Source organism: Malus sylvestris, chromosome 10 (assembly GCF_916048215.2).
Source record: "Malus sylvestris chromosome 10, drMalSylv7.2, whole genome shotgun sequence".
Lineage (NCBI taxonomy): Eukaryota > Viridiplantae > Streptophyta > Magnoliopsida > Rosales > Rosaceae > Malus > Malus sylvestris.
The window spans coordinates 22,674,300-22,692,544 of record NC_062269.1 but is presented as its reverse complement, the minus strand read 5'-3'; the positions used below and the strand labels follow the sequence as shown (position 1 = coordinate 22,692,544).

At 37.1% G+C, this 18,245-nt stretch overlaps 2 protein-coding genes and 1 long non-coding RNA gene across 3 annotated transcripts; 1 reads left to right on the top strand and 2 right to left on the bottom strand.

Annotated features, from left to right (window-relative positions):
- Positions 1–2,584: 2,584 nt before the first annotated feature.
- On the bottom strand, positions 2,585–4,030 carry LOC126586616 (probable aquaporin PIP2-8). Its single transcript, XM_050251522.1, has 4 exons — positions 3,633–4,030; positions 3,224–3,519; positions 2,980–3,120; positions 2,585–2,889 (listed from the first exon to the last, which is right to left on the bottom strand). Exons 1-4 carry the CDS (start codon positions 3,919–3,921, stop codon positions 2,770–2,772), a joined length of 846 nt encoding a protein of 281 aa, XP_050107479.1. The 5' UTR covers positions 3,922–4,030; the 3' UTR covers positions 2,585–2,769.
- A 357-nt stretch (positions 4,031–4,387) lies between these two features.
- Positions 4,388–5,367, top strand: LOC126586618 (uncharacterized). Its single transcript, XR_007610865.1, has 2 exons — positions 4,388–4,475; positions 4,931–5,367. It is a non-coding gene; the product is annotated as an uncharacterized LOC126586618 (long non-coding RNA).
- An 8,361-nt stretch (positions 5,368–13,728) lies between these two features.
- On the bottom strand, positions 13,729–15,463 carry LOC126586617 (SKP1-like protein 1A). Its single transcript, XM_050251523.1, has 2 exons — positions 15,000–15,463; positions 13,729–14,132 (listed from the first exon to the last, which is right to left on the bottom strand). Exons 1-2 carry the CDS (start codon positions 15,315–15,317, stop codon positions 13,959–13,961), a joined length of 492 nt encoding a protein of 163 aa, XP_050107480.1. The 5' UTR covers positions 15,318–15,463; the 3' UTR covers positions 13,729–13,958.
- Positions 15,464–18,245: the final 2,782 nt, after the last annotated feature.

Sequence of the window (18,245 nt, the reverse complement as noted above, 5' to 3'; positions counted from 1 at the left end):
AAATGCAGGCTGCATGGCATGCCATTCATCCCTGACAATAATATTACTTAGGGCTAGTTTAGCATTACTGTGTATTCTTAAAAATTATTTTTGTTTTACTTTAAGAATAATCAATTGTAAAATAAAGTAGTTGAATATTTGACAACCGAATTTTTAACAGTGTTGTGACTATGAAAAAGTTTAATGTAGAAGTGATATATGTATATAATGAAAAAATTGGAGATGCGGTGAGGGCAATGGTGGTGGTGCTGGCATCAAAAATTGTCACATCCCCGCCTGGGCCTCCACCACATCCCGAGCTCGACTCCACCGTAGCACGATATTGTCTGTTTTTTGCCCCAACCACGCCCTCACAGTTTTGTTTTTGGGAACTCACGCGAGAACTTCCCAATGGATCACCCATCCTGGGATTGCTCTCGTTGCGAACTCGCTTAACTTCGGAGTTCCGATGGAACCCGAAGCCAGTGAGCTCCCAAAAGGCCTTGTGCTAGGTAAAGATGAGAATATACATATAAGGCTTACATGATCCACTCCCTTTGGCGATGTGGGATGTTACAATCCACCCCCCTTAGGGGCCCGACGTCATCGTCGACACACTTCCACCCAGGGATTGGCTCTGATATCAAATTGTCACATCCCAGCCCGAGCCCCCACCACATCCTGGGCTGGACTCCGCCATAGCACGATATTGTCCGCTTTGGGCTCCGACCACGCCCTCACGGTTTTATTTCTAGGAACTCACATGAGATCTTCCCAGTGGGTCACTCATCCTGGGATTGCTCTCATGCAAACTCGCTTAACTTCGGAGTTCCAAGGCCTCGTACTAGGTAGAGATAAGAATATACATATAAGGCTTACAAGATCCACATCCCTGGACGATGTGGGATGTTACAAAAATAGTAGGGGTATGGTGGTGGTGCCAATAGTAAGGTGTGGTGATTGGGGTATAGAGATAACAATGGTGGTAGGAGAGGCAGTGGTTGCGGTTGTGTTGTGGTGGCAATAATGACAGTGGCAGCAACAATGGTGGTAGCGGTAATAGTAACAATGGTGGTGGACATGACGATTGTGGCAATGGTGGCAGTTATGTTGATGGTAGTTGTGTTCATTTTGTTCTCCAATAAATAATGTCATTTTATAAAAACTAATGAGAGCATTAAAGAAATTGAAAATATTCATTAAATTATCAACTTCGTTTTTTATAAAAGCAACTTTTGAAAATAACCTACATACTACTTTAAAAAGCTGTTGTATAAATGGCATTACTTTTAAAATAAGTAGAAAATTTTGTTTTTATCAAATAATTTTTTATTGCTTAACTTTAAAATGCAATAACTTTTAAAAAAAGAAAAACGAAGTCAAACGAAGCCTTAAGAACACAAGATTGTGTTTCAACTCTTCCCATTTTAATATAGATGGGTTGTATTGTATCATTGTATTTATTTTAAAGCGTTAGCAATGCAGTCATATTTTATGTTGTCAAAATAGGGCATATACACCACCGAAGCATATCAGATATTTAAGATGAATCCATGTATATCAAAATTTTGGCTTGATTTCGTATTATTGATTTGAGACATTGCTAATTTCGATTTTTTTTTATGTTTATTGTCATGCAAGTCCTATATGGCAATTGAGGATGCTCTCTGAATCCTATTTGTGAGGATTTTGAAAATCTTTTAGTCATGCTCATTCGGAAGTGAAAGAAATTATTTTGTCTATTAATAGTTGACAAATTGATATATTACCAAATTTTATCGTACATCGTATAATTAAAAATTATTTTAAATATTTTATTTAAAATAAATAAAAATAATAATTAATAAAAATTGATAGTACAACTTACGACGAAGAGACATAATTAAATGGACAATAGTCCCGTCCCGTCCCGTCTAGTCGTCCAGTCGAGAGTCATCGTCGAAATTAATCCCATGCTGCTCCAAAAGTTGGACCAACACTTGTCGTGTCAGACTTTTCCAGAGAGGCACAAAGCAAGAAAGAAACCACTGGGTACAGCAGCGTCCTCGCTCACCAAAACCTGCAGGCTTTTAGGTTTAGGGCTTTAGGCATCTATGCAATGCAGTGCTCCTCAAAGGGACACGTGTTACGAACCCACTGGAATCCAAGGCCATCGAGACAAGAATCCCACGATTCAATTTATGCTACTTTGTAGAGATTAGAAATTAGTTAAAGTGCCAGCTAAGCAGTTTTAATTAAAACTTTGGCCTGTGCAATGCATGGAGAGGGAGAGGAAGAGGGAGAGGGAGAGAGAGAGAGAGATTAGAGAGCCACTAACCTAGGTTTTCGTCATTTATCAGCAAGTGTTTTTTAATTTAAGTTATAATTTAAACGTCAATTTTTTTGTCATTCATATTTAATTTCTCTAATATTACTCTAACTATAATATGTGACAAACACTTGATCAAACTGAGAAAGAAAGCTGGGCACGGTTTTTTTTTCCCTCTTCGAAATAGCGTTTCAGGTGGTGTTTTATACGTGTTTTTTTGCTATGAAATGGAGTTTTGAATGACTTATTTTGGAAGAAGTCTAATTAGAGAGGAAGGAGAGAGGACATATTGTAGTCTTAGCAATAAAACAACACTACTCATAAACAAAAATTAATAAACATCATTCAAATCTAGCTAATTAAAATTAAGAAATTAAATTATAAAAATAGAGAACAAAATGAAAACAACACTCTCAATACACACTACACACTAATAATAGAGAACAAAATATCATCAGAACATTGTTTCTTCAATCTTCGTTTTAGTGGGTCGGGTTGCTGCGGAATGATCCCAACGCCTTGATCGCCGCCGCCCTCAGAATGTACTGGTGGTACGCCGCCGCAGCCAGTGCTCCCACAAATGGTCCGACCCAGAAGATCCACTACACACACAAAATCAAAAACCCCATCAGTTAAAAAATCAAATAATCATCAGAAACACCTCAAAACTGGCATGTAGTTTTGATTCTTACGTGGTCATCCCAGACTTTCTCGTTGTTGTAGATCACAGCAGCGCCGAAGCTCCTTGCTGGGTTGATTCCAGTTCCGGTGATGGGGATTGTTGCCAGGTGCACAACAAACACAGCAAACCCAATGGGCAGTGGAGCCAAAACCTGCAAACCCAGCACACGTTCATATCAACAAAATCTCAAAACCCAGCAAAATACAGAAATATTTACATCAAGAGAGCTAAAGGACTGAAGCGTTGAAACTTACAGGCACGTGGGAGTCACGTGCGCTCCTCTTGGGGTCGGTGGCTGAGAAGACGGTGTAAACGAGGACGAAGGTGCCGATGATCTCAGCACCCAGAGCAGTGCCCTTGTTGTAGCCAGGAGCCACGGAGTTGGCGCCGCCGCCGAGGGAGTTGTAGTTGTGCTTCTGGAAGGCCTTGACCAGCCCAACGCCTGCGATGGCTCCCAAGCACTGGGCAACGCTGTAAGCCACGGCTCTGATCAGCGAGACCTTGCGGGCCAAGAAAAGACCAAAAGTCACGGCTGGGTTAATGTGGCCACCTGAAATGCACCAAAACGGCAAACCCCATCAGAAATCAAGCACCAAAAGGGTGAAAAATCGACATGGGTTTTGAAGATTAAGCTGAAAACTAAGTGGGTTTTTGGTATTTTACCAGAGATTCCGGCGGTGCAGTAGACGAGGACGAAAATCATGCCGCCGAAGGCCCAGGCGATGCCCAGAAGGCCAACGCCGCCGCAGTCGCCGGGTGAGGACTTGTGGCCGATGACGGTGGCTACGGTGACGTAGAGGAAGAGGAGAGTGGCGATGAACTCGGCGATGAGGGCCCTATAGAAGGACCAGCGCTTGAGCTCGTCCGTGTCAAAGAGAGGAGCTGGCGGTGGGTCGACGTAGTCCTTCCCATGGTGGCGGGCCTGTCCCTCCTCGATTACTTCCTTAGACATTTTCACAAACAGGTGGAGAACTCTCAGAAAAGGCTTGGGTTTTTCGGCGGAAGGAAGAAAGCTCTGGAGGTTTTGGGAGAGTGAGGTTCTAGGTGTGCGTGTTTTAAAGAGAGAGAGGGAGAAGGGAGGAAAATGGTACATTAATGGATACGGTAGGGGTATTTTTGGGATTGTGAAAATGTTAGAGAGAGAGAGAAGAGGAGTATTTTGGCTTTTGTACTCTTAAGGTGCTTTTGTTGAACCGGATTATCTCGGACTAGATTAGTTTCAGGGATTAAACTAGACTGGCTTAGACAAGACTAAGCTGAACTGATTTAGTGAAATATTTGGTGCAGCATTGGATTAAGAAGCAGGACTACAATTTTATATTATTTTATATTAATTTACTATATATCAATTAATATTTTATTATTACTTTTTCTTTTTCTTTTTATTTCTAGAATCCCCTACTTCATTTTGGAAAGATCTCGTCCATAAACCCACTTAAGCAAACTAATATTCCACTATGAGAAAACAAAGCAGCAGTCCATCTCGCAAAGCCTTCTCTCTCGCAGGTAACTCCCAATTGTTCATCAATCTTTGCTCTTCAATTATCAATCTATCTCTTATCAATTTTATTTTAGATTTTATGCTTAAACCTTCTTGGATTTTAATGGGTATTTCAAATTTTTGTTTTCTGCCCTTTTCCCTTTTTCCCCATTTTTGTCCTTCCGCCTCTCCCTCCCATTTCCCTTTTCTCCCCATTTTTGCCCCTTTTTTTCGTTACTAGTGTCTCCCTCCCCTTCCTTTTGTTTCTCTTGTTTCACCTCTGTATAATGTCCCCTCTCCCATCACTCTCTTTGTATTTCTTTTTTCTTTTTTCTTCAAATTTGGTTCCTGTATTTTCTGGGCAAATCACAGTTGGTCAAGAAAAATCACTCAGAGTCACTGCACCAATGCTAAAGTTTTCAATCTTGCTGTCGGCGGAAGAATCTAGATTACCATGAGACCCGTTTTTGCCGTCGTTCAGGTCGACCCAGATGGAAAAAGACACCAAATCACCGACCCAGATGCCAAAAGGGCACTGGGTTTATGGGACGATGGAGGGCTGATGCTGCTCATGCGGGTTTAAGCGACGCTGCTTGCAGAAGAGGGAGATGGGACTAGCAATCTCGTGGTTTTTGGGGGGTCTCACTAAGACTTCTTAGTGAAGCCTTTAGTGTAGGCGAATTCGAGCTAGTCTCATTAAGACTAGTCTAGCATGATAACAAGCATTAGACTGGACTAACTATTAGTCCAGTCTAGTCCAAGGACAATTAGTGAGGGCAAACAAAGACCCCTTAGGTTTTTAGAGAGAAAAGTGGGAAGCGAATGTGGGACCCAACGATTATAGAGAGTAGAAATTTTTTATTGTGATGGGAACACATATGTTACCACGTGTTTTTATATAAATGATGAAATTTTTTATTTTTTAAGTTATTAACTTTTTAACACACATATCTCACAATTTATATTGTAACACATGGAATACCACCTCATTTGTAGGTCATACAGAAAAATCTCTCGTATAGTGAGAAGAAATATTTTGGTATTTCCAAAGCATAGTCGGTATATTATGAGTAATAATTAGAGAATTTTAACGAAAACTTCTGATACTATTTATTTTAACGAAAAATCATATTTTTACACTAAAAAGTCAATCCTGGTACTATTTATTTTATCCTTTATTTTATCCTTACGTTAAAACTCAATATTTTTAAGTACTTTTCATTATTTTCTTTAATAATTATTGTATTATAATATTTAATGCATCAAACTGTTTTTGGCACATTTACAAATAAAGGCTAATCATCTCAGTGAGAGAGAGAGAGAGAGAGAGAGAGAGAGGGAAAGGTTTAAGGGAGGTTCTGCTGATGGGTCTTGGGTAGGCCAAAGAAGTCAGCCTGGCATCCAACTAAGGCCACGCCCTGCAACGGTTATATTTGTCCAGTCTCTCTCTCTCTCTCTCTCTCAAATTGTGGGGTTCCTTTCGTATTCATTTCTCTGATGAAGGGAGCATTTGGGTTGGGGACCATCTGGGTATATTTGTATGTTTGGTGGGTTTAGGGTTTGCTTTGAGAGTTGGGAGTAGCCAGTTTTCTTCTTTGAACGAATAATTCAGCTCAAAACATGTGGTTTTATGTTTTACTTTATTGGTTCAAATCGTTCAAATTCAATGGTTGAAACTTGAATTCGGTAACTAAATATTGAACCATGTTTATGCATGGGTCCAATACATACTTTATTTTCGTCACCTAAGATAAGAATCCATGCACTAATAATGATAAGAAAGTAAATTAATAGTAGTAAACCATGGTTATCCATCCTTCTAGACAATGGTAAAGCCATAAATTCTTAGGGAAGGGGTGAAATTTAAAAAGTTTAGGGTTCCGAAAAAATGTGAACATTCATTCGAGGTCTTAGTCCATGATTTGCAAGAAGATTATTTGAACTACCCGTAATATTCATAGGAGAATTTGCACTAACCAAAATATTCGAAAGAGGATTTGGACTACTCAAAATAGTCGAAGGAGGGTTTGAACAACAATATTATTTGCAGCATGATTTAGCACCGTTTCTTGTTGTATCGTCCTATTACTTAATTGTATAATTAGAAAAGTTTTAAAAGATGTTAAGCTCTAGTCGGGCGGTGGACATGACTTTACACTTAGGCGAGGACCTAGGCAAATTTGAATAAATTTATTATATACCGTATAAATAATTGTCTATTTATTATATAGCATATAATGTCCGAAAAAACATTGATTATAAAACATATAATATATAAAAATATTGACAAATTTTCTTTATTACTTTGTTGAATTTGATGGTAAGAGAGAAAAAAAAAACAAATAATTACGAGTTTGTAATATTTTACAAATTATTTTTTGAAGCTCGTATAAATTTAAAGTGAATTTTAAGATACATAACAGTGTCAAACAAGTGGCTTAAAAAATATTAGAAGAGTGGTCAAATTAATTAGACAATAATTAAAAAACAAAACAAATTCCAATATAAATCAATAATAGCAAGTTAGGTGGCTCAAATTGATCGGCTAATAGTTAAAAAAAAATTGTAATTCTGAAAAAGCACGTGGGGTTGGATGGTAGAGAAAGAAACTCTCTCTTCTTCCTTTCTCTTCTTCTTCGTTAGAACCTCTCCATTTCCAGAAGCTGCAAAATGCAAATCCTCATTCCTCCTTTCTTTGGCCTAGGTATTTTTTGTTTTTGAAAAAAAAAAAAGCCCGCGATTAGCCTGTGCTGCGATAGAGCAAGGAAACCCAAAAGGCCAGAAAACCAGACAGAATTTCATCACTTCCGACAAGACCACAGAGGCAGAACCACTGCTCTTGGGCTTGATTTCCGGTGAGGGGCTGCCGCCACTCATCGTTCTCACGTAGCGTCGCCACTGCTTCCGGACCCGAAAAGGCTATGGGGAATTTCACCCTGCACATGATCACAATCAAGCAGAATCACAAGCTTAGAGCATCGAATCTGAAACATTCTATATTTTTTTGTTTATTGAAGAACTGCAGTCCGTGCGCCACTTGATGTGGTTAAACATAATTAATTAAGTTCTCTTTAAGTTATGCAGAAGAATAATTTAAAACTATGTTTAATGGATTATCTCAAAGAATATTCAGAACTGGGATTAAGATGACCCCCTTCAATAATGTTGTATGGAAAACATGCGTCTCCCACGTACAGGGAAAGAAAAAAACAATAATTACGTGACAGTCGCATATATTGTGTTTAATCAACCGAAGATTTGAATTGTTTGATTTGATAAGAATTCTTTGTCCAAGGACGGATATGTCTTTTAGCCTGCCCTTTATTGATTGGTTTGTCCTCATTCTTCCAACGGTACTATTTTAGTTGCAGATAGCGATCCCAGTCACAAGCATCGTGAATGATGTCCCTTCCACGATAAATTTGTTTAGGTACCGGGTACATAGGATAGCTGGTGTTCCCTACGCATAGGAACATGACATCTGGGTTTCTTTTTTTATATTGCACATATTGGTATTTGAGTTTCCATCTTCTTATTTAGTCCCTAATACTCAACTTTTCAGAAAAAAAATTAAATAAAACACAGAACCCAAATTCTCGTTCTGGGTCTCTGACCTCCACCCCATCCGATCCATCTCCCCTCACCTATCTCTCTTTTTCCCTTCCTCTTCTTATTTTTAATTATACTCCTCTCTTACGCTGGAGAAGGATCCCATAAATTGCCAACGACCACTCCTAGGGGTGGGCAAACGGGTATAAGAATCGTGGGTCGGGGCGAGTAATCACGGTTCAGGACGGGTACGGGCCTGTTCCTAATATTTTAGAGAACAAACGGGGCGGGCTGGGCCGGGCCCTTTTCATTTACGGGGCGGGGCGAGTCGAGATGCTTAGAAAAACGGGTACCTGGACCGGCCCATTTCTAATTATAATGAACTACCGAGATTGAATGATAACCTATCATCCAATCTCAACCATTGGTTTCCACCCTAGTTTCTACCGAGTCCAACTTTCCAGAATTCACTCTGTCTCAGTTGCCTCTCTATCTCCCACAATCTCTCTCTCTCTCCCCGAACCTTATTCTTCTTCTTCTTTAAGTTCTTAATCCCAGCTGGATTTTCCACAAATCATGCATTTTTAGCTTTTAGCCCAAAACCCCAATCTGGGTTTTGCTAATTTTCTTTGCATTTTCGCTCCAAGGACTGGACCTGTGAGAGCGTCATCTTCTCAACGCCGAGGAGGTAAATGCTTTCATCGAGGATCGATTGAGAGAGCTCCTGAGAGATTGATTGAGTTTGCTTGATGGGATTTAATTTTTCAGTTTTTTTTTTTGTTAATCACCCGAAGTTAGAGAGATTGGTTTTTGGGAATTTGGCTGCTTTTTGTGAGTTATTTCCTGTGTGTTTTAATATTTGTGGAAAAAGGATAGTGAAATCTGGGAAAGGTGGAAATTTTGGAGATGATGAGATTGGAATATGATTGTGGTGAAGGTAAAGAAAAATGGGGTTTTGTAATTTGATTGGGGAATTTAGTTGCTTCAGATTTGTCTGCCATTTGAAAAATTGGGTATTGAATATTAAAATGGTGTGTTTTGTTTTGTTCTCTTCCATTAGGTAGTCGGAGAGCAGAGAGGGATGCAGTCCGAGACGATGCAGATGCCACCAGAGTCGGAAAGAATGGATGCGTTGATTGCAAGGATGTAGGCCATGGTGAGAAATGTGGCGATGCCGGCGCGGGGCTCGGTGGTGAAAGTGGATCTGCGCTAGATGGAGAAGCTGTGGTGTGATGACGAAGGCAGCATGGCGGTGGTTCTGGAGTCATTTCCATAACGGTTTCACAAAAAAAAAAAAAAAAAAAACCAAGGACCAGTGGATCTTGCCCGGACTGGCCCGTTTCAAACGGGCAGGGTTCGGTCCGATTCCTGTAATGAAATATAATGTACCCGGCTCGGCCCGGACCGTTTCTTTTAACCTCTAGTTCCTTCAAAATTAGGTCCGGCCCGGCCTGGCCCGTGCCCAATTCTAACCACTCCTACGCTTCGATCGGAGATTGGTGATTGCAAATAGGAAGGTCGGAGTTGTCGTCCATCATTCTTGGGTACCATGTAGAGCTAAGAATGGAAGAGGAGAAAGGAAAAAGTAGGAAGCGAGAGAATTTGATGGGGTTTCTCTGGTGAAAATATCAGCTTCGATGGAGGTGTGCGGTGGTTGGATGAATTCTTGATGGCAAGAGGTGGGTTGTGCTGAGAGGGAGGGAGATTATTTTCAATTTTTGTTTGACATAAGGGTAAATTAGGAATTTTGATTGACAAAAAAAATAGTAGTTGACATTTTCTTAATTAAAAAACTAGATAATTAGGTGTTAAGTTTTTATTGGTTAGGAACACTAGCTCAACTGGTAACCCGGTACCCAGAAAATTTTCTCCCTTTCCACCCCTGATAATTTGATTGGAAGGTACTTAATCAGTTTTATACCGAAGGTACCCTTGTGCTCGATCAATTTTGACGGTAGTTTAAAACAATTCATATTTACTATGAGAGAAATCCAAATTTTAGTATATATCGAATTTCTCTTATTCTAAGTATGAATTTTTGTGTAAAATAAAACATTTCCATGAAACAGAGAAATGAAATGTGCTAAGCCAGTTAAATAAAATAAAACATTTTAAAACAATTCATTGAAATGCCTTTATTATACTAAAATTTGAATTTAGATTTCTCTCATTGTAAATATGAATTGTTTTTTAGTTACATTCATGTTTACTTATAAGTGAGAGGTCTTAGTCTTAGATTCGAGGAAAATTTGAATCACATTATTGTTAGCCTATTATGAGGCTATTAAGCCCACTCCCCTTCAAAGATTTTATTTTATTTTTTTTAAATGATCGAGCACAAGGGTACTTTCGTTATAAAATTGATCAAGTATCTTCCAAATCAAATTAAAGTAAATAAATGAAAGGTGGTTTGTTGTACAACATTTATTTACTTTGTGGAGTACATTACTTTTGGTTGGTTTGGCCAAGTTTGGAATGCAGCTCACGAGATGTCCTTATTCACTTGTTCATGTTTTATGTATTTTGATTACATCCGTTGAAAAATATCACATGATAATTAACAAATATTTGCCTTTCAAATATTTTGAAACTAGAGTATGTTTGTCAGTTTTTTTTTTAAAGTAATTAAAAGGTTTTAGGTTAGACTTATCTGAATAACGACAATTTAATATTTAATTATATTTTACACATTGTATGATTTAGTGCTCATATTTTTTCTTCTCAACGATGTCATTGCACATTGTAACTTGGTTCCTTTTTTGCTATTGCTTCTGTTAAAATAGGAATTATGTCCCTGCTCTTTAGGCTCCCATGTTCAATAGTAATGCACATTTGTAAAGTATGGTGGAGTATTGAATTAGAATTAGTGGATTGTTCATGACACACCTCGATCGAAGTCGAGGCATACTGGCCGTCATTCGAAAGTGACGTAACCAAAAAGGAAAGTGAAGCATAAAAATATGGATAAATTTAAACCAAAACTAACATTTATTTAAGGGATATTTTGGATGCGGTCCCTAATCCTTAACATTCTTTGATTAAAGCCTTAATAGTATTCAAAGTTTGATCAAGGTCCCTTGACTTTGTACACTTTATTATATTACTATTACTATTTATATTTTTATAGTTTTGACATTAATTGTTTGATATTTTATGAGATTTATAATCCTATAAATTTAAAATCCTTCATTATAATACTATTAGAAACGGTTACAATAAAAAAAATCAAATATTTTGATTGAATAAATGGATAAAAACTATATAAAAATAAGAAATAATAAATGGCAAAAGAATGTATCCATAGTGTTAAAAAAATTGGTACATTTCACATATAACAAAGTGGTACATTAATAAAGAATAATGGGTACATTAGAAATAAAATTTCATGTAAATAAGATTTTGGTTCCTAACGACCCACTTAAATTTTGAACACACCAATGGCCCTTGACTAGGCAGTAGGTACGTACGTACATTCCTAAATTCGATGGAATCTGAATAGACTACTCGAATATGGATGGTGCTATCTATGTACTCTTTTTTATTTTCTCACATTTTTCTCAATTTACAGTCATCAATTCGAATGAATTAAAAATAATCAAAATATATAAATTAACAGAAGATGTATAGAAGATAAAATATATATATATATATATATATATATATATATATATATATGTGTGTGTGTGTGAATAGCATCTTTTGAGAAATGCCCAACTTGAAATGTCAATCATGAATATTTTTAGGGACATTTTGTTGGCATTAGGAAATTACAGGTTCAGGGTCCACCATTGTTTTGATCTGATCTTGGTGGAAGCTTGCGACAGTGAGGAAACAAAAATGAAGGACTGCCAACAAACAGATTACACAAAAAATGCCCAAATCTAAAGTGAGGATTTTGGTTTTAGTTACTCAAGGTTAAGGCACAAAATTACCTCTTCTAAGGATCATCTTCTGTAAGTAAGGTTTCATGCATTTTTTTTTTCGTCTCCTTCGTCGTGGAGGCTGGAGGTAGGCTTACATAAGACAAGACACTAAGGTGGCGCATTATGTGACAATAAAAATTTAAGTTATGCACTCAATGTCACATAATTGAGTTGAGATATTGTCACTTTGACGTCTCGGGACTTCATTTTCTCTAGTTTTCTTGGTTTGCTACGGGAGGGTTCTTGGAATATGATCATTGCTTACAATTTAGTTTTGGGTAGGATAATTCATGAAGGAATGGGATATTCCCTTCCACATCTTTCTGTTTGATTAACTAAGATGTGGATTAATTAATATAAGTTGGATGATTAGACATAGGTGGACCCTTCATCATCGATGCTTAGAACACGCAGCAGACTCCAGAGCACAGAGACCCTTCTAGCTGCAACCCCAATATAAAACATAAAATAAAAAGTTTTTTTTTTTTTTTTTTTTTTTTAATTATACAAATACAGAAATTGGTACAGCATATGATCCATAAGTAAATTACTATATAATCTACAAGATTGGGTAACATACAGATACAGTAGCTTGGAATCATGAAAACAGTTTGGCTGCCCAACAAGGTTTAACCCAACCAACTCCCAAATTTCTTGTGTAAGATTGGATAACATGAACAAACTACTGAAGTTGTTCCAAAATTTCCTGCACACGTTAAGCAGTACACGATACGAAGCAATAGTTCTTTCGCGGTTAAGCCACTGCAGGGAAAATGTCAAGCATCAATCTCGGCCGTGAAGGACACAGCAACAATGCCTGCAATGAATGTGGTTGTGAATATAGTAACTCTCTTTCGAACCGTTGTCTGCTCCATTCTCAAAACAGTAAAAATTGGAGTCCAATTTCAGATCCCGAGCAAGATTAATGTAAGGAGGAATTACAAAGTAGATATCCCAATCAATTTGCGCACAAACCGTGTTATGATCCAATGAACCTGTTTAGACAAGAAAAGTGTAAGCATAAATTCATGGTGTAGGTTGTGTATAATGTGCATTTCAGCGAAAGTAGCTACCTATGGACACTTACAATGTTATTTTGAGAATCGGCCAAGTGGAATCCTTGAATCGCAAGAATAGCTAGGTTGGAAGTTACCACAACAAAAGTACTTAAGAATGTATTCCCGTCCACTTGAACACAAATGTGATGCACCTGAAACCGTAAACATCTATCTGCAAGAGAGAGCAGGCAGTATGCTTATCAATAAGTTGCTATAATGAACCATCTTAGCTAAAAACTTGTAACAATGGAGCTTGTCTTACCTTCATTGAAAAGTGAAGTAATCAGAACGAGATGATAGGACTAAAGTAAGTCATGCTTTTCAACCAAAGAAATGCTTATAGAGATCAAGGGGTTCAAAATTGACAGCACGGGGCTCATCCGACAGAGACAGGGTAGCGACGACAGAAGCAGAGGATGATGCACAGTGATTCAGTTTTGGTTCTGAAACATAAACATTTTGATCTTTGGAAAAAGAGTACAGAGTCGGGAGGGAAACTAGAGAGTTTTGAAAAAATGGCAAAGATTCAAAGGGAGGTTCAAAAAATATCCAGATTTTGTTTTAAAAAACAAGGGATTAAACAACTTTGTAAACAAACAGTGATCTCAAAAGTGTCACAGAATCATAAATCGCATGTAAGCCAAATAAACTGGTGATTCAAAAACTGCTTGCCCCTGCACACTTGCTGCAGCACATGAAGCTTAGCAGGCACCAAAAAACAAAAAATAAAAGCACAGCAGGCACCAACATAAAGCAAAAGATCGGAAATTAATAAAATCGTTACGTTTTAAGATAATAAAAGGGGTCTGCAGAAATCTTGATAAGACTTGAGCATCACTAAACAAAAAATCGCTTCAATTACAAGTAGCCATAAAACTTAGCTCTCCTTCCAAAAACCCCCCTAAAAGCAAAATATGAACGCTCTAACTATATCGACATCCCTATCATACTATCAACATTTTGGAGAAGGCCCTTCTGCTTACTCGAATGCCCACTGGTTCTCCCTGCGAACCTCTTCTTCCTCCTCAGGGGTGAAATCATTCTTGATATTGAAAGTCTTGCGGATCTCTTCAGGTGTCTTTCCCTTGATCATGTCAGCCACAGTTTGGCAGGTCAGATCCAGCAGGCTCTTGATGTTTAGATAGTTCGCAGCCTGAAAAATTGGCAATACAGATAAATTAGCCAAAATATCCATGACAAAACAGAAATGGCGATGCAGATACAATGATTCAAGATCAACAAAAGGCAACCAAATCTTCTGCTGCACTAGTCTATAACCCTATGCTCTTAGTAGCTCAATTGTGTATGCAATGTGCCAATGTGTAACAAAAATTGAATGATTTTGCCAATAAACAATTATAAAACCGTATAAAAGTTGTAGTAGTAACAAACCCTGAAATAAAAGGTATGCAAATACATTAAGATAATATATATATTCAACAGTATAAATAGGCAAAGCAATGAAACTTTAAAAAGTGACTGATTGCCTAAAATATTAGGTATTGTTTTACTTTTGTTTGCAAAATCAATCGAACCCAGAATAGTACATTCTAGGAACTAACCGATTTGAGTTAAGCTTCGCATCCAAAGAAGCACCACACATACCAAAATCCACATCATGATCATAGAACACATTAAGAGACTTTCAAACTAGTAAGCAATTGAAATTGAACAAAAAGGAAGTAACAGAGTGCACCAAAAGACTTAAATTTCACATACAGCAAATAAAAATATATCCCGCTTTCTCCTAATTTCGCATAAATAAACCCAAGAAGCAAATTCTACACTTAAATTTCAACAAGGTATTCCAGAAGAGACGATAAAAAACCCCAATTATTTGTTCTAAAAAGAATCCATCTTTCCTCTAATTTCTCATAAAATAATCCAATCTGCGTACCCTAACCCTAAAATTTCAGCAAAACACTCAAGAAATCCAAATCAAACCTCACAGAAACAAGAGCATCCAGATTTTACAAAGAAATCGAACAAACAATAACAGAGTTGGGATCACGATACTTACTAAAATCAGATCAAAGAGGACATTCTGATCAGCTTTTATCTCGTTGACGAAGTCCTCGTCAAACTTCTTGAGAGTCTCATCGCCGCTCTTGCCGAGGTCGGTGCTGTCGCCGTCTTTGCGACCCTCGACATGCTTCCGGCAGTACTCGATGATCTTGGCGAGGATGTGGCTGGTCACGTTGGGGAGAGGGATCGCATTGTCGGCGCAGTCCTCCACCAAGTGCTTGATGGTCTGTGACTCCATAGCAACCGCCTCATCGACCTCGAACGCCTCGCCGTCCGAGCTCTTCAGGGTGATCATCTTCTTCTCAGCGGCCATCCCGGTCTAGGGTATTCGAGAGAGAGAAAGGGATTTAGGGTTTCAAAATTGATTTGTGAATTGTGAAACGAAGGGATGGGAACTGAGGAGGTTTTTCCTTCTACACTTTGAGAATTCGAGAAATTTTTATTTTTCAGTTGTGACGGGAGTACTCACGTATTTCTATATAAACCGTGGAAAATTTTAATTTTTAAGTTATCAACTTTTTAATATATATATTCTATTATTTATATAAAAATACGTGATGTATTATCTCGTGTGACGGTTATATTGAAAAATCTCATTACATTTTCCTTATCTGTGTTGAAAAAGGAGAGTATTTTATTATTATTTTATTAACCTCTTGTAATTAGCAGTGAAGGAAGGATACGACAATAAATAGTTTCGAAAGATTTGAGAATTATGTTTTTATCTAGGCTTGTTAATTAGCACTTCATAAATTGTACCCACTCAATAATGTGTGTTAAACAACTTGTATAAAATGACGATTTAAACTCTAAATTTTTTTAATGAAACCATTATTTTCTTATCACACCCCAAATTATTTTTAAAAATCTAACCACCAATTTATATATATGTATATAATATATGATTTTATATACACATGCACTCACAGTGTCTAGATATTATGTTTTTTTTAATCAAATGTTAAATATTTTGTTAGGTACTCTGAAATATTAAAATCTTGTTTGAGATAGTGTAGTAGTGTTTTTTATATATATATAATTTTATTTATTTATTAGTAGTGTTTTATAATTTATTCAAGCATGTTTCCTGTTTATTTCTTTTGATGGGTGGGGGTGCAGAACCGAGAAGCTGGAAGGACATTCGTATTACGGTATAGCACAATGATTTCGTATTTAAGAAAAGCCAGCAAAGTAGCTACTTCTAAGTTCAAAAACAAATTCACCCCTAAATTGACAAAAACCTTGAAGGATTTAAAAAAGCCTAGGCGCAATTCGGCGGCGAAAGACCTACTTAAATAAAGAACATAATTAAAACAGATACAGATCAAACTGAATATACTAAGCATAGCAAACATTTTGTTCATTGTATAGAATGAATTTATCATGAAAGTGGATCTTACGACCAATGCAACCTCTAATGGGGGAGATATTTTCCAGTGTGACGGGAACACGATGTGGTACATCACGTGTCATTATACAAATGGTAGGATATGTGTGTTAAAAAGTTAATAACTTAAAAAATATTATTTCCCAACACTTGTATAAAAACATGTGGTGTACCATCCGTGTTCTGGTCATAATGAAATTTCTTTCCTCTAATGGGCCTTGATGGAAATCTCAAACACCTCAAGTATGACCCAAATCTCAAATACAATGCGTGTGATTAACCTATCTCTCTAAATAAAGCCCACTCAATGTAGTCTCCAAACTTGAGTTTGTTGAACTTAGACCTTAGGCCCAAATCTCAAACATAACCACACTTGGGTTGGGTTGGGTTGAACCAAAAGGTCCAAAACTTTGGCAAAAAAAAGAAGAAAAAAAAAAAACAGATGGGTATTCTCAAATATCCTCCAAAATTGTCTCACTTGGTGTCTGGCTTTATGAAGCAAATATAAACACAAGGTGAGTAGGAAGCCACACTCACATTGTTGTTGACCCCAACTTCTTTGCTTTTAGCGGCCAAAATTGGTTTTTGTAAGTGCGTGTGGTGTGAAGAAGCAAGCATGAGGCTTGAATGTGTAGGAGTGAGTACCAAACGTGCTTTTGAACGACTTCATCCATTTGTAATTTGAAGCTCTTAGTGCTAACCTATCCTTTGAGCATTTAATACTCTCAACAATGTCTAGAAAAATGTCCAAACTTCACCATATCCTCCACCAAACTTGGACCAACATATATACCTACCCACTAGTGATTTATATTTTTTTTAACAAACAATATTATCTACATTAAATGGTGAGAAAGTGGGCTAAGTCTCATAATGAACCAGCCATAATATTTAGTTCAAATTTACCTTTGACAATAATCGAACCTAAGACCTCTCACTTACAAGTAAAGAGGAATACATTTAGACCGTAGTACTAAGTGGCACTAATGATTTATACTTGAATACTTACATTTTAACATCGTCTCAGTTTATCAAAGTTAAATTATCGAAATGTTATGTGAAACTATCACTCATGCTCGTATGAAACTTAATATACGTCACATGTTGAATAATGAATGTTTACATTAGTGCTTAAAATTTTCTAAACTTGTTTCTTGCTCATAGATTTTTAATTTATTCTAATAATAATAACAAACAAAAGGATTTTTATTGAAATGGTTTTTGAGATTAATTGAACTTATCGTCTTGTCTCTCACTTTTATTTGATCAATGTTTACCTTGGTTTTTTAAAAAGATTAATATGATTGATTCAATCAATCTTAGAGTCCATTTACGATAAAAGCGTTTCTGTTAGATAGGCCATAAATTGTGTGGTAGAAGAGTGTGTGTGTATTGGAACGAAGGTGGAGTGAGTGGGAAGGCTACTAAAATATGGGCAATGGACGGCATGATGAGTTTTTGACCGTGTCAACTATCAAAGTGGAAAGCGGAAAGCGGAAAGGGAAGGGAAGAAATAAGCTAACGTGACGGCTACTAGCATTTCTATTTGTTGAAAGGTGTGGACAAAATGTGGCCATAAGATTTGTCTTACAATTTTATTCCATAAAGACTTAAAGAGTACCAAACCATAACAACCTACTCGCATTTTGTTTTTATTATGTAGACCATTCATCCAATATTGGTTCATACATACGGTTGCTTTCCATTCTTGAATTAAATATGATGGATATCAATTAGCTCTTATTTAATGATACCTTTTTAACATTTATAGAACTCTTAGTACTACGGTCTAGTGATATTCCTCTTCACTTGTACACGAGAGGTCTTGTATTCGTTTCTCACCAAAGACAAATT